Source organism: Vicia villosa, unplaced genomic scaffold (genome assembly GCF_029867415.1).
Source record: "Vicia villosa cultivar HV-30 ecotype Madison, WI unplaced genomic scaffold, Vvil1.0 ctg.001992F_1_1, whole genome shotgun sequence".
NCBI classification, from domain to species: domain Eukaryota; kingdom Viridiplantae; phylum Streptophyta; class Magnoliopsida; order Fabales; family Fabaceae; genus Vicia; species Vicia villosa.
This window is the reverse complement of record NW_026705803.1, coordinates 166,011-187,254: the sequence shown is the minus strand read 5'-3', so window position 1 is coordinate 187,254 and position 21,244 is coordinate 166,011. Positions and strand designations below refer to the sequence as shown.

The 21,244-nt window shown below is 32.6% G+C and overlaps 2 protein-coding genes across 2 annotated transcripts; one reads left to right on the top strand and one right to left on the bottom strand.

The window, feature by feature from the left end:
* The first annotated feature begins 4,159 nt into the window (after positions 1 to 4,159).
* LOC131637418 (microtubule-associated protein 70-5-like) lies at positions 4,160 to 7,753 on the top strand. Its single transcript, XM_058908004.1, has 10 exons — positions 4,160 to 4,464; positions 4,567 to 4,652; positions 5,328 to 5,393; positions 5,493 to 5,663; positions 5,734 to 5,904; positions 6,001 to 6,156; positions 6,245 to 6,463; positions 6,547 to 7,092; positions 7,227 to 7,375; positions 7,460 to 7,753. Exons 1-10 carry the CDS (start codon positions 4,377 to 4,379, stop codon positions 7,476 to 7,478), a joined length of 1,671 nt encoding a protein of 556 aa, XP_058763987.1. The 5' UTR covers positions 4,160 to 4,376; the 3' UTR covers positions 7,479 to 7,753.
* A 9,964-nt stretch (positions 7,754 to 17,717) lies between these two features.
* LOC131637415 (pentatricopeptide repeat-containing protein At4g16390, chloroplastic-like) lies at positions 17,718 to 19,061 on the bottom strand. Its single transcript, XM_058908001.1, has one exon. It carries the CDS (start codon positions 18,933 to 18,935, stop codon positions 17,724 to 17,726), a length of 1,212 nt encoding a protein of 403 aa, XP_058763984.1. The 5' UTR covers positions 18,936 to 19,061; the 3' UTR covers positions 17,718 to 17,723.
* Between the last annotated feature and the right edge of the window lie 2,183 nt (positions 19,062 to 21,244).

Sequence of the window (21,244 nt, the reverse complement as noted above, 5' to 3'; positions counted from 1 at the left end):
ATTTTGCATATAATAATTATAGTTATAGAGTAAGTGCATGTTTGATTTGACTTTTGGAATAGTCAAAAGGAATTCTATAGGTCTAAAATTGATTCTAAGTGATTTTGAGATGTTTGGTTAGACAAAAGTAGAATTGATTCTATCTCCACAAATGATTTTACTTGAAGCTGGAATTTGTAGCTTCTGCCTCCATAATTGATTCTGGATGATTTTTACACTAAAATTTATTGTTCAACTAATTTTTAGATAAATTTATCTAAACATTATGCTAAACTCAATTTTGATAAAATTAATTCTACCAAACTCAATTCTGCTATAATCAATTATGTCAACCGCCAATCCAAACACACCCTAAGTGCGTGTTTGGATTGACTTTTACAAGTCCCAAAAGCACTTCTTTTAATTTTTCTTTTTTACCCTCTTTATTTTTCATCAATTACTTATTTTTTATATATGTATTAAAATTTATTATCATCTTTGGTAAGTATACATTCCAAATCAATTTTGATAAAAAAAACTATTCAAACAACATTAATGGATAACAATCACTTTTATATTATCGTATTCAAACATAAATCAATTCTATTAAATTCAATTTTATTAAAATCAATTCTACGAAATACAGTTCTTTTCAAATCAATTTTATCCACCACCAATTCAAACACGCACAAAAAAATAAATAATTTTCTTACAATACATTTCCTCTATTAATCTCTATATCTTTATTGAAATTCTGGTATGTAAGACTCAGGATGTCATTCACGATGTCAAGACATCTGATCTGTTATTCATATAGCATAGGCAGAACAGAAAGATCCCCCAACTTTTAATTACCCCTAAGAAAGAGTCAATGAGAACTGTGATCACATATGTTCAGTCAACATAACCAGATTGTAAATTTTATATGGTTCTATAAAGGAACAGCTAGCACTTCTGATCCTGATGTTATACACGATGTCATAACATCCACGACTGAACAAACACAATGCAGAAGATAAATAACACAGTTAATTGTTAACCCAGTTCGGTCTAACTACCTACTCTGGGGGCTACAAAGCCAGGAAGAAGATTTCACTATCAGTAGTACTATTTTATGTAAACAACCTTTGGTTTACAGATAAACAACCTCTAGTTTACCTAGTCACTATCCAATGCAACCTTTATCTTAGACATCCATCCAAGACAAGAGAACCCCTGCTCACTCCCTAGTGATACCTAACTGTTACAACCCTGCAACAGCTATTTACACAATTAACGATGAACAATAACTTGATCTTGCTTCACAGCTTCAATCAAGAACACAATACTCAACTCTTACCTACAGGTTTCGAGTGAGAACAATCACTTCTCTTACCTACAGGTTTCGAGAAGGACATGGCAGCCATCCCACAACCTGGGTGGTCTACCTATAGAAACCCTAATGACTACATCTTTTCTGAACAAGGTTTTCTATATAAAACTAGGTTACAAAGGTTTCTATTTATAACCTATTCCCAATTGGACTTGGGCTTACAAATCGCATCATTTCTTGCTGTTACAAACCTGCAGAAATCTTCTGCTACAATCAAGGTCTTTTTAATCATGAGTTTCCTAATTTATCTCCTAAATTAGAAACTGTTGAACTTCAATCTTCTAATCTGATTCTTCCTGAATCTTCAATCTTCTGATCTGATTCTTCAATATTCTTTTGACCTATAAATTTGCGCCACATAGGATTAGAAAATATTCCACGAATATCTTGTATCTGTTGAGTAGCAAACTGAATCTTCCTTCCAGTTCTGCAGGCGCGATGTCGTGAGTTGATGTCATGACATTCCATATAACATCTTGCATGTACCTGTTTTTTCTTTTATATTTGTAAAATTTACACATTGTATTATGTTTTGCTGCTATTATGTTTTAGCCAAACATAGATGTCAATTAGCCAATAAAACACTAACATTTATTATTTATTATATGTTTAATTTATACTAATCACTTTGTAATATGTTTATAGCATCCATCTCAACCTTCTCTTTGAACAACACTTAGCAGAAGCTTCTATGGCTTTGCATTTTCCCTCCTTCGTCATATCACTATCAAACCATTGTAAATATATTTAACCAATAACACTTTTGACTATTTTTATGGTCTTTAATTTCCAGAGTTTTCATGTGGCTAAATAATTGGTTGTAGGTAAAGTTGTAACAACTATCCAAAAAATTAGTAAAATAAGACTTAAAAACACCCAATATTTTAATTATATTTTTTTTACTATTATTGATTTATTATACTTTTAAGCAAAGATGATTCAAGTATTCTAAATATTAATCCAAATTATATTTATTCTTTTAAGCCACTTTAGTTGGTCGCTTTCAAATTGGAAACACATGAGTAGTCTTTTCTAAATGACTTTCACAAAGAAAATATGATCTCACAACGTTTTTAACGCTTAAGCAATTCAATAGTCCTAAGTGTTAATCCTTGTATTGATAATGATAGAATGTGACAAGTTAAGAGATCATATTTTGTGTTTCACATCAAGTCAATAAGTTAAGAGTTATAGTTGGATTGGATTTTCTGATTATGCATACTTTATCTGATTTGTCTTATTTGTATGAATTCTTATAAGTTGTATTTTAGACTCTTGAATACAAATAATAGAGATTTTATTTGAGATTGAAGCAAAATGTGTCAGCAGAAAAATAAAGGTTGAAAGGAAAAACTCTCTCACCAACTAATGCACTATGTGTTAATTTGTTAGTATTATGTAATGAACTTGAAAGTTGAAACTGGAGTTCTTTTTAAAAAAAACTTAGTTGATAGAAAATGGAAATTACAAGTTTTTTTTAGATTATCATTTTAGTTTATTTTTTATAAAGTATATGTATGTGTCAAAGAGTATAGAGACATACTTTTATTTAAAATATTGATAAAAAAATTTAGGTGAGTTGAATTTCAAAAATTCAACAAAATCTGTGGATGCCTTAAGTTTCAAAGAGCGCTCGTAAAAATATTTACAGATTATCTCTTCTCTTAGTATGAGCCAATTTCTTGACAAATAAGTTAATCTCTTTGTTTTTTTTGGATTTATAGGTAAAGATGTAATAACCACTATAAACTCACACACACAACTAAAAATATTAGAGTTTGAACTCTAATGATGACGTCAAACCTAATAACATTGATTTATAATCAATTAAGTTAGGATTCACGGAGAAATCTCTTTGGTCTTACTTTACTATTTACACGTGTGTTTATATTTATAAAATAAAGTTAAACTAAATAAGTAGTTTCAAATGGGACCTTGGTTTAAATGTGAACTTAATGTATAACAAGGAGTCAACTTGTGACATAAGTTACCACTATATTGGTGAGAAAATGTTTGGTTGTTGTATATTTTGATTCAAAATTATGTAATAAGCCTTAACCCATTGGAGTAAAAGTAGATGAAGTAAAAATAACATTAAAGAAAAGAAATAGAAAGAAACTAAAAGTTAGTGTCAAAATTAGAGTTTAGTAGGTGTTAATAGCTATTCCCTCGATTCTCACTAATTGTCTCTCGATGATTTTTTTATTTTTTACTGTCGTCTACAAGTCAAAATTATCTCTAATTATTTATTATAGAGAAAAAAAATCAAATAAATTAATAAATAGTTAAATATATTATAGATAAAAAGAAAATTACTGTTTAAAAAATAACAAAATTATTAGTTTCTTTTATATATATATATAAAAAGTAAAAAATAACAAATGAACGGAAAAAGTATTTACTTAGGAGATATAAAGTTGATTTGGTGGCTCGGATGAGAGTTAAAGAGTGAAATAAAGGATTGTCTCAACTTTCTGTCACCAACAAAATATTATTGTTAAAAATCTTACATGATAACGTAATCTATATTAATAACGTAATCTATCAAGTTTTCGTTATTAAACCACTTGTGTTACACCGTTAAATTGAGACAATCCTAGCTAAAAATCAGATTTCAATAAGGTTAAGATATTCCAACTCAAATTCTAAGAATGAACAAATTAACAATTAACATGTAGTAGCTGGCTTAGCTGTCTTCTTATGCATTTGATACATATTAAGTTTGCTTCACTGCTTAGGAATGTCATTCCTATCTTAATGGTCAATTACTTATATGAATGAACTTTCTTATTTTCTTCCATAGACCTATCTTTCACTATTAACATATATTATATATACATTTCCTCATGACTTATGAAAACCATCATTTCTTTGTTGATATTTCTGTACTTAGCCTTACCACTTACCACATCACTTATCATCTCCAAAAAAAAACACCAAAGACCAAAAAAACACTATATATACCTATAATCATACATCATTTGTTATTGAACTCAATCATATATATTGAACATTTTCTACAAAGATGAAAATGGTTGCCATTGAAGAGCTTCCACATGTCCAACCAGAAGCTGTTGTGTATGAGATTGATCATTTGCAAAACCAACTAACAGGTAAAGAGCAAGGTTTTCAAAACATTAACTTTAAAATAATAGAGAATGTTACTAGCAAAAAAAGTCTAAAAATAATTATGAATAAATTTTAATCCATTGCAGAAAAGGTTAATGAACTAGCAACTTTCCAAGATGAAATCAAGGCCTTAAGGGTAATTGAATCTCAGAAAGATAAGGCCATAGAAGAGGTTAGATTATTTTTTTTTAAGTATAAACCATGGTTTTAAATTGCGGACCGCATCACTTGATGCGGCCGCAATATTGCGGTTGCGGTAGTGTCCGCATCCGCATCAGGCCGCAATTGCGGTGTGATTGTAAATCACAATAAAAACCGCATCATAACACCGCATCAGCCGCATCATAACACTGCATCGGCCGCATCAAGCCGCATCAGACCGCATCAGGCCGCAAGAAATTATGCAATGCTCGCAAAAATTATTTGGTCTATCTTCTTTTTTAATTATATTATAGATTTAAGATATATTTTAAAAGGATTAGTGATATTTAAAAGGGTGACGAATTATTAATGAGATATAGATGAAAATTTAGAGAGAAAATGGAAGATATGTGAAATCGAAAGTAAATAATAAAATATAATATTTTATGTTCATAAATATGAATTCACGCCGCAACGACTGCATTCCGCATCGCAACAACCGCAATAGCCGCAACCGCAGTGACTGCAACCGCAACCGCATCCGCAGCCGCAACCGCAATTTAAAACCATGGTATAAACTGGTATCATCTGTGCATAACTGCAGAGACTAATCTAGGGAGGACCACAATAGACTGTTGATAGATAACAAAATATATAAATTTCTCGGGTATTAATCATATTTGTAATTATCTTTCCCTAATTTCAGCTGAGAAATGAAGTTAGTAAGCTTGATGAGAGATTAAGACTTAGTGAGAATCATCTTAAACATAAGGTAAAAATAATTGGTTTAATTTAGTATATCTTGGAAGTTAGAAAGTTGTTAAAAATGCTAAATTCTAAAATGCATGTTTCTATAATATTTTCATTGCAGAATCTTGAAATCAAGAAACTAACAGATGAAAAGAAAGACGCGTTGGCCGCGCAATATGCTGCTGAATCGGCTCTTAGAAGATTACACACAGATCAAAAGGAAGATGATTTCTTTCCATTTGAAAGTGTCATTACTCCCCTTGAGGCTGAGATTAAGATGTATAGGACCAAGGTATTGATCATGCAATTTAAGGCCTAAATACGTTTAAATATGATAATACTAACATTAATCTTGTCTGCAGATTGCGGAACTACAAGAAGATAAGAAAGCTTTGGAACGAATCACAAAGTCGAAGGAGTTGGCGTTGCTTGAAGCGGAGAGGATTTTAAGAAGTGCATTAGAGAGAGCTTTGATAGTTGAAGAAGTTCAGAATGAAAACTTTGACTTGAAGAGACAGATTGAAATCTGCCAGGCACATATCTTTTTATGTTTACATTTTTTTCACATTTAGTTTCAATAGCGAACCGCGATTAGTTTCGGCTAATTTTTACAAGTTTCATGAACACAGGAGGAGAACAAAATCTTAGAGAAAAGCCACCGGCAAAAGATTGTGGAAGTTGAAAAACTTAGCCAAACAATCCATGAACTTGAGGAGCTTATCTTATCTAACGGAGCCAATGCGAATGTCATTCGCGATTATCAGCGACAGGTTTCCGCGTTGCAAGTAAGCAACTAACCATATTATGTTATGACGACTATTCGTGTTTTGGACTAAATTTTTATAGTAACATGATTTTGGCATAAATTTTCAGGATGAGAAGAGAACATTAGAGAGGGAACTAGCAAGGGTAAAAGTTTCGGCTAACAGAATTGCAACCGTTGCGGCTAATGAATGGAGGGATGAACATGATAAGGTGATGCCTGTTAGACAATGGCTCGAAGAGAGACGGATGATGCAGGCAGAGATGCAACGGTTGAAAGAAAAGCTAGCTATATCAGAAAGAACAGCAAAAGCAGAATCGCAAATGAAGGTAGTTTGTTCTTTTTCCATGTAAGCGTATAAGAACTCATTTTTTGTAGCAGTAACTAATGTTATCGGTATTTTTTTTCTCAGGATAAACTGAAGCTTAGGCTGAAAACACTGGAAGAAGGCTTAAAGAAACTCTCAATCAATTCCAATGAATTTTCAGGATCTCTGAAAGACGACAGACCGAATATCTTAAGCTTCGTAACAAACAATGGTGGACTGAGAAACAGGTCTACTTCACAACCAAGAGGATCTACTGTTGGAAGCACTTTGTTCCAAAAGTCAAACATAAAAGGAAACATGGACAGTGTTTCCGGGAACCGAAAATCGGCTAGTATTACGAAATTAAAATACGGTTCTACAGAAAATGTTTTCAAGAAAGGTATATGGGCATCGAGAAACAAATTTTCTGATAGTGGTGAAAAAGAAAATGAGATGCATGCGAACACAGGTAGTGTTAAAACCAGTGTTGATGTTGATGAAGACTCGAAAAGTAATAGTTGTAATGACTTAGGAAACAATGATGTCGTGTCGGGATTTTTATATGATAAGCTTCAAAAAGAGGTCATCAATTTGAGGAAGTCTTGTGAAACAAAAGACAGTAGTCTCAACACTAAAGATGAAGAAATAAAGGTACTCCAAACAACCATGCCTCTATCCTTATATCAGTGTTATCGATCTTAGATTGCTAGAAAATAGTGATTTGTTCAAATTCTGCTACGTTATAGCCGTTATTTGACAACAATGGCTCATGTCTCCCTTTTCAGATGCTCACGAAGAAAGTTGACGCGCTAACAAAGGCTATGGAAGTGGAATGGAAGAAAATGAAAAGAGAAGCAGCTGCTAGAGAGAAGGAGCTTGCATCAATAAAATCAGATGATAAAAGGAAAAACCGAAGCTCAAACTTCTCTAAAAGGTTCTTTCCTATGACTTTTCTTTTGAATGAATAATACATTTTGCTTCTATAGTTAACCTGAACACTGTTATAAAACTACTGCAGGGTGATGAAAGAACATTGAACATTCTTTACGTGGAGAGAATCGGAGGCGGTTTATTTATCAATGCATCTTGTAAACTTTCTTTGTATATACAAAACATAATTTAGTGTAAAAGTGTGCTTCAATAAAGTTTCACCTGAGTAATGAGTCTGAGATCAAGTTCTGTACATACAATGGTTATGAATCTAAATGGCATGATAATTGTTGTAATTGAGTGTTAAGGATATCTATCTACCTGTAATGAATTATGGATTATTACAAGCACTTGAAGCATATAATCTTACATCGATAAACAACTTGGCATAAGAAACTCGATGTTATATTATCTTACAATAGAGAATAGCAAGGATACATACCGGTATATTAGCTTATGCGGAAAAAAAATTGACAAATTGCATAGGCTTGTTGTTCATTCAAAAATAGGAACAACAGCTAGCATTCACTACTCCTACAGTATCATGTTTGGTGTCCAACACGTGACAGTGTCAGACACGGACACATGTAGTACATTCAATTTCTTTCTATTTTCAAATCATTATTAGTGGCACAGCAAAATGCTAGAAAAGCTTATATTGCTTGCAACCATCATGACTATTCAAAAGTTCTGCACTTCTGGAATAGTTGGTAAAGAAGGAAGCCATTTTGGACACCTCAACACAGAACTTTTCCTAACAGGGGTAACTCTAGTTTTAATTTGAAACTTCTTTGATCCATTTAACAGCAATTTCAACTGTTCTGTAGTCACCACAATCTTCACAACCCTTGTCTTCACCTTTTTATCATCAGTTATCATACAAGGTACCAAAGGCTTACCGGATTGTCTTGTGAATGGTGCAAGATGGTAAACCTCTCCATGCTGCACTTTCCTACATACCGCGGTGTAATGGTTACTAGGGGCGGTGTTTGTCTTTTCAACTGGCGCCGAGGCACTATTAACCTCTAGTTCCCTTGTTTCAATTAGAGGACATCTAGTTTGCTTCTTTGGTTGAGAGTAACAGGCCACACAATTTCCCATTTTGCTTGATCAAAAGAACAAAGACTCTCACAATTATATAGAGAGGTTTGGTTAGGTCAATTCCATATTTTGGAGGATATTTTATTGTTTGAACGTGCAAACCATCAACTGATCACACATTTTTGGTTCTAATTTTGACTTTAATAAATATACATAAAACCCTCAAAAAAGTCAAATGAGGTCGTAGTAGTGACTTGAAGGTGCTAATCACTTTTAAAATATTGTCTTAACAAAAGTCAGAAGCACTTTCTTCCTTCAATTTACAAATCACTATAAAAAATAAATAAAGCTATAAGCTTTAAGTCAACCCAGATAATAAAAATGACTAAATAAGGTCAACCATTATGCTCAACATACAAGTCAACCTTAACAGTACTGACATATTTTTCTTTTATTTGTTTTTCTTTCCAAAGCTTTTCGGAATAAAACATCCGCAATAAAACAAATAATATTTATCGAATCAACTTATATCTATGAACTGGTGTGGTTTATTGTTTTGTGGAGGATTGAGAGGTTGAGGGGGAGGGTTTTGAGAGGTGGAATGTGTGAGGAGAAGAGAGGGTTTATTGGGGAGTTTGAGATAGAGGGATGAAGTGGAGAAGGATGTGTCTTTGAGATTGTGGAAGGTTGAAGGAAGTGGAGAAGAAAGAGGGTAAGCGTGAACCATTTTCTCTCTGTTTCAAAATGAAGCACTGAAAATGGGGAAGTTTTATATAAGTTGCAAGATCCTTTTAACTAATGTCTGCACCGTTCATTTTTATTATGTTTTATTTTATTTTATTAAATTTATTTTAATTTTTAAAATTTTTTTTGTCTTGAAAGAAATTTAAAAATATTTTTTCTCATTTTATATTTTATATAATTTTATGAGAATTTTATTCTTTATTTTATTTTTTTTAATTTCTTTTGCGTGCATTTTAATTAGTTTAAAAATACTTTTATATACTAAAAAATTCAAGAAAATTTATTATATGATTTAATTATAATCTCTGACCTATATTAAGTGACATATCAGTATATTAGTGTCACTTCAGCTTTTTTCGAAAAGAGTTTGGGAAAAATGTCAACGGTCCAGGCCGCGAAAAAAACATAAAAGACTAACTTATTACAATTAAATAAATTAAAGAACTTGGAGATAATTTAGCTTTTATTTTTAATATACATAAAATTCTTTAAAACTATTGTAATAGAGAGGGTAAATGGAGAATGGAAATGAAGATAATCTCTTCCCATAATATGCATGCTTTTGCAATCCAAAAATAAGGGTTATTTTTTTGCCAATTTGATTTGGTTTTGAGAAAATCTAATCTTGAAACCAATCAAAAATATAGCGAATTTCTTTTTCCACCTCTATACCTTATGACAAACTTTGGGTAAAAACTCAAAGTCCTTAAAATTCAGAGATGCATCTTCAGACACACTCATTTCTCAAAAAAATTAACCCAAACGAGTGATTCATCATATTATACTTAATCTTAGTCGAAGTTGCACCTCTGAACGTGTATTTGATATATTTCAGAGCATCTCTGAATACACCCTGTAGTATCCGAAATACAAACGTTTAAATAGCTAAAAATACATTCAGAGATATTTTTCACATATGCATCTTCGGACTAATACTTAATAAAAATGAGGTGACTACTTGATTTATGAAACGTTGAGATGACTTAAGGTGCGTGCGAATATGCATCTTCGAAAATATTTGAGGGCAATTTCAAATTTTCATAGGTGTAGGCAACACTTTAAGGGTGGGAAAAGAATTCCCAAAATATATAAATTGGTTTTAATTGGATTTGCACATTTTTGATAAAATTTAAATCGAACTAAATCGAGAAATGACAGATTGGTTTGAGTTTAATTGATTAGATACATTAAAAACAAATGCGCAAAAATATTTTTTAAAATATTTAATTTAGATCAATTAATTTTCATGGATAGAATCTAAGGTGAACCACCATTTAAATGCTTCACCATGGACCATGAATAATAGTCTTTAGATCATATAGGATATTAGATTTATAGGGTACCTCTTCACATGCAATTTTCCCCGTTCATTTTATTAGGGGTGATCAAAACCAAACCAACCCAATAGAAAACCGCAAACCAAACTAAACCAAACCGAAATCGCAAAAAACCGCATTTGCTTCGGATTAGTTTGGGTCATCTTTTAACAAAACCGCACGGTTCGGTTTGGTTTGCGGTTTGTAGTTTGTAAACCGAACCAAACCGAATCAAACCGCATTATGTTACAACCTAACTTTTACTTAACTCACATCCAACCCAAACTTAAATTTATAATACCTTAACCTTATGATTAAGAACAATTTTCTCATCCTTACACACATGATTTTAGTCCCGATCTTCTCAAATCTCTAATAGCATTATCGCGCATTCTTTGCCACATACATCTTCCCTCTTTTTCTATAATCTCTACTCTCTTATATTCTTTCTTTTTCACTTTCTCATTTCTATGCAAATGTTCTCTATTTCAGTTTCGTTTTTATCGCACATCTTCTTCTTTAATCATTCAACTCTTTTGTTTTTTCTTTTTCACCTTCACTAATCTCTCGTCTCTTCTATTTTTGTTTCATTCTAATAATTTTTATATTATTTTATACTATTATTTTATGTTTATTATTCTACTTTTTTCTAATTTAATTTTTACAAATTAAATAGAAAGTTATTGTCAAAATATGACGAGTTTTGTTGTTATTTAATAGTGTATGAATGTCTAAATAAAAAATTATGTTGTCATCTATATGTATATGTATGGTTCAATAAAATATTTATAAAAAACCGAACCAACCAAACCGAACCAAACCGCATTAGTTTGGTTTGGTTTGGTTCGAATTTTTTTTAAAAGCCAACCAAACCAAACCGCACGATTTTTCTCTTGCGGTTCGGATGATTTTTTTTGTCAAAACCGCCCAAACCGCACGACGAACACCCCTACATTTCATGCTATTCTCTTATATCTTCATCCTCTTTTCCATAAAAACTAGTTTGAATCAAAATTCTTATATATATATATATATATATATATATATATATATATATATATATATATATATATATATATATATATATATATATATATATATATATATTAATATAATTATTATTTCTCTCTCTTGATTAATTCAATGGTTAGCATTGAATCCTCTTATTTTTTATTTAAATACTCTCCTACTTGATACATTCCACATATATATATATATATATATATATATATATATATATATATATATATATATATATATATATATATATATATATATATATATATATATATATATATATATATTAGAAACTCCTTAAATTAATAATGTCAGGACCGGAGAAATTTATTAATTTAGAGAGTTATTAATCTATCGATAAATTAATAATTATTAATTTAAAGAGTTTTTAAGTAATTATACTGTACATACCAAACAAAAAGGAAAATTAGTCTATGCCTCTTAGAATTACGTTGCAGCGAACCTTGGGACTCAACGTAAATTAGTAACTACCATGTTCATATGCATTGGAAATCAATAATGACTTTTGAAGTATAGTAAATGTAAACAAGAGGAATAAATGCGTTCAATGTATTCTTAAAGGAAAACAAACAACTATTGAATCATATTTCAATAGAGTGTAACATATTTTTTTCAGTTTCTATGAATTATTAATTTATGATTTTCTTGGGACCAAATATTATAAAGGGATCTCCCGAAAAATTATTATCTTATTATTTTATCGAGTTTTTCAATTTTTTACATTGGCCCAAGTCGGGACCGGACAAATTTATTATTTTAGAGAGTTTATTAATTTACCGAGTATTAATATAAAGAGTTTCTACTCTCTCTCTCTCTCTCTCTCTATATATATATATATATATATATATATATATATATATATAGGGGACGACTCAAGTGAGAACACTTGGTTATTATGAGAAATGAGAACAATGGTCTTCTTCTAGTAATCAAAAAATTTTAAGTTGTTTAATGTCTTTCAAGTTGTTGGATATGTATTCTCCTTCAAGCATGATGCGTAATATGGTATCAGATAGTAATTAGATCTGATTTTTTTTCATTTTTTCCATTTTTTTTCAATTGGGTTCTTAACCAATCCATTTTCCTTCTTCTTCTCCCAAATAGATCTCTTGCAATCATGGCTTCCAATCACGAAAATGAATTGATTATTGACTATGATTTGTCAACAACCACCAATGTCCCTAAATATAGCAATGAACCCTTGAAGCCCTAACTACTTACATTTCGGTGAAAACTCTGGTGCGATCCTTGTAGCATTGTCGCTTAATGACCACATCTACCACAATTGGAGAAGATGAATGTCACGTTCTTCGACATCAACGAACAAAATATCTTTCATCAAAGGAACCTAATAAAATCAGCTTTGTTTAACGCTAATTTTGAGCTATGAGATTGAGCGAACAACATGGTTCTTTCTTGGATCAACATAACCTTTTTCACCTCAAATTACTCAAAGCACAATATGCTTTGATTCCTCCTTTGATCTTTGAAATGACTTTCATGAAAGATTCACCAAAGGCAACCATTTTTAGTTCTCTGATCTCCTTTGGGATCGCCAGTCAATCAAGCAGGGGGAAATCACTCTCTTTGTATTTGACTGACTTAAATATTCTATGGGACGAGCTTGAGGATCTTCACCCAACACCATCATGATCTTTCCAAATTCCTTGCACCCGTGATCTAGTAGGCAATGGTTTGCAAAGTTATTTGTTGTGTTATTACACCCCCAACACTAAACAGTGCTTTTTCATATCTAATCCCCTTTTCATACATCAATTTGTAAGTTCTTTCACTCCATTACTAATTTATGTTGATGATCTTATAATTGCAAGCAATGACTTAGACATCATACAAAGCATAAAGGACACTCTCAGCATCATTGTTTCAACATTACGGACCTAAGCACTCTTAAGTATTTTCTAGGTCTTGAGAAAGCATACATGATCAAGTAAAGGAATCAATATATTCCAAAAAAACATGTCTTGGACATTCTTTCAAACACAGGTCTCCTTGGATGCAAACCTGTCACCATTCAAATGGCTAGAGACACCCACATAAAGCAAGTTGAAGGAAACCTTTTATCACACCCAATATCATATAGAATAATTGTTGGCCAAATCATTTATCTTCTCAACACTCGATTAGACATTACCTATGTTCTCCAACAGTTGAGCCAATCTATGAATAACCCGACAAATTTATAATATGTTGTTGCAATTTGAGCACACCGTATTAACTTCTTCTACCCATAAACCTTTTGATAGTAAAGCACTCAACAAGAGACATCTTGCCCTTTCAGTTAGAGAACTATTTATTGTCTTTGTCATAACATTTATTGTCATGTCTTATAAACTAAGAAATGTCTTTTGAATATCGTGTTCTTCATAAAACATCTTGAAATTTGAATTAGTGTAATTTGTTTCATTATCTGATCGCAGACACTTGATTTTTTGGTCTCTTTGATTCTCTATCTCTATCTTCCATAACTTGGATTTGGTAACTACTTCAGATTTCTACTTCAAGAAATAAAGTCAAACCTTGCAAGAAAAATATTTTATGAAATTAAAAAATACCTAAAATCTCTTTGGTAGCCCCCCACACATATATGAATGCACGTAATCTAAAATTTCCTATGTTTTGTGCTTTACGTTCTTGAACCGAAATTACACTGTTTTTCAAGTATACTATACTTGCACAAATCCATATTGCAACAATGAACACCTTTGGATAGATTTCTCTTATGAAATTCCATCTTCTCATGCTCATTGAGATGACTCAGACACATATGTCAGAGTTGATTGCATCATTATCAAACTCAACTGATGCAATATTACTTACAACAGTATTCCCCAACAATTTGTAATGTTACATGCAGTCTTACATAGTTTTCCTCTCTCCATCAAACTTATAGGAGAAACCATTTGCATGCAAAGTACCTAATAAAATAAAGTCTTTCCAGAACTTCCATTACTCTTGTTCCTCCCACGGTCTTGGCCCTTTTTTCCATAAAGACTATCACCTCGAGTTCCTTCCTCTATACTTTATATCTTTTAAGAATGAAACAAAAGTGTAATAATAATCACATCAAGACTAATAGTATATTTCTTGTAGGTAAGGGTTCTCACCAAGTGGTCATAAGAACCTGGTAATGAACCCAACAAGATAATTTTCTTATCTTCGTTCGCAATCTTCACTGGAACTCTCACCAGATCAATGATTAAATTGTGGAAGACATTGACATGTTGTTGTAAACCATATCATTCACCCGTCTTCAAACTATATAGTCATTACTTCGCAAACAATTTGTTCGTTAGCATCTTTGACATACATTTACTGAATCTCAAATTTTTAACAAATCTCACTCGGCGTCATTAGGTCAAGGATATGATACATCACGTTTTCCAAAACACATAAGCGAAATAATCTCAGGGCTTTCTCATTCTCCTTTGCCCAATCATGATATTCTTCGTCGTCTAGTTTCATCTCACACAACACCTCTGTAAACTTTGTCTAGCCAACAAATTCTTAACCTTCATTTGCTATAATCTGAAATTACATATTCCATAGAACCTTGTTAAATCAAATTTTACACCAAAGTTAATCGTAATCTGATACCAATTATTAGAAAAGCAACCAGTATATAAAACTTAAGAAATGAAAATAAAAGACAATGAACAAGATTGATCTTTGTTAACATAGTCCGGTCAATGACGCCTACCTCTGCGACTATAGAGCAACTATAGTTCCCTTTATATTTGTATAATGAATTATGGTTCGTTAGACTATGTTTGAGAGTTTGGAGGGAAGGACTTTGAAAAAAAAGAAGGATTGAATGGAAATAATTGAAGGATTTTTTAGGTCTTGTTTTTATTCATAACACCAAAAACCCTCTAATTTGGGGGAACTCAAAATTTATATTGAAAAAAAGTTTTGGAGAATTTTCTTGGGAGGGGGAGGAGGCTTACATTAATTTTTTAAATATCTTTTATGTTGTTATAGTATTCTAAAAACTAAAAATATAGAAATGATAAACACTTTTATATAATTCTATATAAAATTAGTTTTAAAAAAATATCAAATATTCTTCGTAATTTGTAGCTTCTGCCTCCATAATTGATTCTGGATGATTTTAACACTAAAATTTATTGTTCAACTAATTTTTAGATAAATATATCTAAACATTATGTTAAACTCAATTTTGATAAAATTAATTCTACCAAACTCAATTCTGCTAGAATTAATTCTGTCCACCGTCAATCCAAACACACCCTAAGTGAGTGTTTGTATTGACTTTTACAAGTCCCAAAAGCACTTCTTCTAATTTTTCTTTTTTACTCTCTTTATTTTTCATCAATTACTTCTTTTTTTGTATATGTATTAAAATTTATTATCATCTTTGGTAAGTATACATTCAAAGTCAATTTTGATAAAAAAAAAAAAAAACTATTCAAACAACATCAATGGATAACAATCACTTTTATATTATCGTATTCAAACATTAATTAATTCTATTAAATTCAATTTTATTAAAATCAATTCTACCAAAAACACAATTCTTTTCAAATCAATTTTGTCCCCCACCAATTCGAACATGCACTAAAACTAAATAATTTGCTTACAATACATTTCCTCTATTAATCTCTATATCTTTATTATATGTTTAATTTATACTAATCACTTTGTAATATGTTTATAGCATCCATCTCAACCTTCTCTTTGAACAACACTTAGCAGAAGCTTCTATGGCTTTGCATTTTTCCTCCTTCATCATATCACTATCAAACCATTTCAAATATATTTCATCAATAACACTTTTGACTATTTTTATGGTCTTTAATTTTCAGAGTTTTCATGAGGCCAAATAATTGGTTGTAGGTAAAGTTGGATCAACTATCCAAGAAACTAGTAAAATAAAGTCAAACCTTTTTCATGCGGCTAACAACTGGCCTTTTTTTTAGGTTCAACTCAACAGAAACCCTGTCATAATTTTAACAGGAAGCCTCCATAGTTAAGAAAAGCAATGAGTACTATTATCATAACATTTCATTCATATGTTAGTGATATGAATCCATACGAGTATTATCAATAATGCAATTTTCTGTGTCAAAGTAAGGAATCCAGTTGGGCAATGCAAGATAACGATCAAATATCATCCACAATCCACCTTCTAATATTATTTCTGTCTTCAAAAATATTGTGTGACCAATCAAATCAACAAGTTTCGTTCGAGGTAAAGGTGTGCTTAACCAACAGAGTTTATTCCTGGCCGATATTTTGTTATTTTAAACAAGTTGTTGAAACATATTATGGAGTTTATTGTCAGTTACACAAATGTTTATGTAGTTTACTCTAATTATTACTAATGTGATCAACTACAACTACTCTTTAAGTTAATTGAATATTAGAATGTTTGATAGAATATACTATAGTATCATTCACAATTCCAGAAATCCAAAATAATACATATATTATCTATTGAATCTAATGCCAAAATCCAGAGGTAAAGAAAACTGGATAGAAACTTTGTGGAAAATGGCTAACCTATTAACAACTCTATCAACGGGAAAGATCCTCTGTTGGAATAACTAAAACAGTGTTGTTCACATCAGCAACTGTTTCAGTTAGTAGAACCTTTAGACTGCAGCCATGATTTGGCATCTTGGCTTGTAGAAAAAAACCAACCATCCATATTAGTAGCCTTGTGGAAAGGAGCACTATGTTCTTTCAGATATGATTCAAATACACTAGCCAATACTTTCTTCGATCGCCTGTGTCTCCAAGTGACAGTACAAATTCCAAGTATTTGTGGAAGCTCCTCGCCCGATTCAAAAGCTTTAGACAAGTCGTCTATCCAAACATGAAATGCTGTCATAGCAGCTCCAACTGAGAGTTTTTTTAGGTTCAAACACCACTGAGTTTCAGATCTCGATTGTATATCGCTATATATCTTAAGCGTCAATCCCAAGTTAAGAAGGTCGCGAGCTCTTTCTTGCACACCAAGGTTGACACAAAGATCAAGTAGACTGTTGCACAAGGACTTCTTTACACCATCTTTAGCTGAACTTAAAAGTTCTGATGTTTCCTTTATAAAATATCCATCTTCCTCGCCCCCTTCCGTCAAATATGTCACAATATAACCAAGTTTTGGGTTAGCTTTCTCAATGCAATTTGTTATCTTACCGTGCTCTTCTTTTGGTAGTTCAGTCATCACATTCAAAAGACAATGCGTGAATACATGTTAATCAAGGATGAGTATACAACAAGGTCTGGCTCACAAGTCTCGGAACGCTTCATATCTTCAAATATTTCTTCAGCTTCATCTACACAGCCAACATAAGCACACATGTCAAGAAGCATGCTGTAAAGAAATTTATTCATTTTCATCCCCTTTTCCTTCATTTCCTTATACATACTCAACGTTTCTTTACTTAACCGTCCTCTCGAATAAGCTTCCAAGAGAGCAGAATAGGTTGCCCAATTTGGCAAAAATCCATTCATTTTCATCTCTTCGTATAAACCCTGAGCATCCCTTGCCCTCTTAGCTTTCGCCATTGCATACAGCAAAGCATTATACACTTTCATGTTCGGCCTAACACCAAGAGCCTTCAAATCTTTATAAACACTTAAACACTCATCATAGTTTCCCAACACACCATGCATCTTAATCAAAGCAGAGAAAGCCACTGTCCTAACACGCCATTTCTTATTTTTTGCATCATCATATAATTTCAAAGCCATATCAACATTACCCATATGAGCATAAGCATAAATCATAGACGACGACACATTGTGATCTGGTTCACACCGGAAAGAAGGCATCCTCTCAAACAACTCCACAGATTTATGCGGCAAAGAACAAACAGAAGCACATATAATCAAAGTCGAAAACGTAACAACATTAGGCGTGACTCCTCTCTGGAGCATTTCCTCAAACACCTTCTCTGCTTTCTCAAAATCCTTAATTAGTCTAAAAAGCAAAAACAACGCATTATAAAGAATAACATGTCTCTCCGGTTCAATCTTCTTCTTGAAGTATTCAAGAGCAAGAATCGCAATTTCAGGGTTTGGTATGTTATGGAGAACATACTCTGCATCATGTTCTGCAACATTGTTTCCCAAACCCTTGAGAATTTCAGAAACTTGCTGCCCATTAGCATCAGATGGGTCAAAAGATTTGTCCAAATTGGCGAGAGATGAGATGGCGTGTTGGGTTTTGCTCAAAACTCGTCCGGAACTGAGGAACTGAGAATTTGCATCTTCAATAGAATTGGGTGGTTGGAAAGAGAAAAAGATTTTGAATTTGCGGGATTTGTGATTGAAGTTGGGGAATTTGGGGTTGGCGAAAGAATTAGGGGATGAAATGTGAGTTGTGAAATCAGAGAAGGTGGGAGAAGGGGAAGAACAGATAGGGTAAGCAAGAGCCATTTACGCTCTGTGTGTGTTTGGGAAGAAGATGGTGGAATGGAAGATTGAAGGGTCGTATTTGGATAACATTTTGCCATAGGTGTGTGACAGACAAATATATTTATTTGGGTTGAGAGTTATATATTTGTGTTGAGAGTTGACAGCAATGATTCTATTATAATTCAATTGAGATATGCTTCTTTGACACCATAATGTAACACTTGATTATGTCTCTCATTGAAAATTAGATAGACTGGCATCATGGAATAATAAAAATCTATCGATTGGTGGACGTATTATCCTCTTAAAGTCCGTATTGTTTGCACTGCCCGTATATTATCTCTCTATCTTTAAGGCGCCGGCAGGTATTATTCAAAAATTGGAATCACTTTTTAAGAACTTTTTGTGGGGTGGGGGTCTAGAGCGGAAGAAAGTGAACTGGGTCCAATGGGATAAGATTTGTCGGGAAAAGGAAGAAGGAGGTCTGGGAATAAAAAACCTAAAGGCTTTTAATTTAGCGTTAGTAGGAAAGTGGAAGTGGAGGTTACTTACAGAGAGGAATTCGTTGTGGGTTAGAATATTGGAGTCTAAATATGGGGGGAATGGGAGAGGAGGAGGTAAGATTGATAAATATAGCTCCCTGTGGTGGAGAGATCTTCAAATGTTAGATAAAGATGAAGGAGAATTTAGGAAACAGTGGTTCGAAAATAACTTATACAAGGTCGTTGGCGATGGAGCAGAAACTTCATTTTGGGAGGACCACTGGTTGGAAGGGGGTAGCTTAAAGAATAAATTTCCACAGCTGTTTATGTTGAGTAAAGATAAGGGAATTTTAGTGAGAGAGGCAATTAGTATGGAGAACGGGAGAACGGAATGGAATGGTGATTGGGAGAGTACTTTAGAGGGGGAAAATGCTAGTAATGGGGAGGAAATCAAAGATATGATCCGTAGATTTTCGTTAAGGAACAACGTCAAAGACAAGTGGGGTTGGTATAAGAATATGTATTCAGTTAAAGAAGCGTATCATGTAATCATGGAGGGGCGGTTGAATCATATTGGAGGAAATAAGGAGCTAGCGACTGTATGGAATACAATTGTTCCGGCAAAAGTATCGGTGTTGGTGTGGAGAATATGGCAAAATAAAATCCCAAGTAGAGATAATCTAGTTAAGAGAGGAATCTTAGTCGAATCTCAAAATTCATGCCCGTATGGCTGTAGGAGTGAGGAAAATGTCGAACACATTTTCTTCGAATGTCCGTCAGCCCTGGTTGCATGGAGCGAGGTCCTAAGATGGATAGGATTCACATATGTTTCTCATAACTCTGCTGTGCAGAATTTTCATCATTTTGCAGGTCTAAGCAATGGAGGTAGGGTACTTAGAGAAAGATTTTCAGCCATCTGGTTCGCGTGTGTATGGATGATTTGGAAAAGAAGAAACGACAAGGTTTTCAGAACTACAGGGCTAGGTCGAAGCATTTGTATCGAAGAAATACAAGTGCTGTCTTGGAAGTGGCTAAGGGCGAAGGTGAGAGGATTTAACTATGCACTTAATCAATGGATTACGAATCCAAAGGAGTGTATAGGATGGACATGTCAAGAGTGAATTGGTTTATGGCATTTAGTAAGCGAGGTGCCGTGGGATTCGTTTTAATAGTCTCTGTTGACGGTTCTTGGTAATGTAGGAAAGACTGCTTCTGATAGAATTGGTGGCCAGGAGCTGGATGTTTCTGTCTCATTGATTCAGTGGTGTTTTTGTTTATCTGGTATGCTGTTTGCAGAATGCGGTTTTGCCCCAAGTATTATGTCGAGGTTCTGATACTGGTGTATGACAAACATCTTCAGGTTTTTCTCTCTCTGGTATTGGCTGCTGTTTGGGTTTTATTCTGGTTGTGGTTTTGGTCTGCTGTTACAAGCTTTTAGCAATGACCTTTATCTACTGTTTAGTAAGCAAATGTATGGTGTTCACTCATTTGGATTTTGATGTAATTGGTTCAGTGGCATCCCTTATGCCTTTTGATTAATAAAAATGTTTTCTTTGGCCTTGCAAAAAAAAAAAAAGATAGATTTCATTTCTATTGTGATTTATAGAAGCGAGTATATGCAAGTATATCTACTATCTATCCATAATAATAGATTTCATTTCTATTGTGATTTATAGAAGCGAGTATATGCAAGTATATCTACTATCTATCTATAATCTATAATAATAGATTGACCAAATTGACTAAATTATCTTTTCACCAAAATTTATTTGCACTAATAAAAGATCATTTTTGTAACTAACAAATTAAGTATTCACTCTTTCAACTTTATTGAATGGATGTCCCAAA

What these genes read in the sequence shown, in the direction of transcription:
- LOC131637415 (XM_058908001.1), bottom strand. Translation starts at nt 18,935, where the DNA reads ATGGCTCTTGCTTACCCTATCTGTTCTTCCCCTTCTCCCACCTTCTCT.
- LOC131637418 (XM_058908004.1), top strand. Translation starts at nt 4,377, where the DNA reads ATGAAAATGGTTGCCATTGAAGAGCTTCCACATGTCCAACCAGAAGCT. An exon ending in TTTGCAAAACCAACTAACAG is followed by an intron (nt 4,465 to 4,566) that starts GTAAAGAGCAAG and finishes AATCCATTGCAG; the next exon opens with AAAAGGTTAATGAACTAGCA. An exon ending in GACAGATTGAAATCTGCCAG is followed by an intron (nt 5,905 to 6,000) that starts GCACATATCTTT and finishes TCATGAACACAG; the next exon opens with GAGGAGAACAAAATCTTAGA.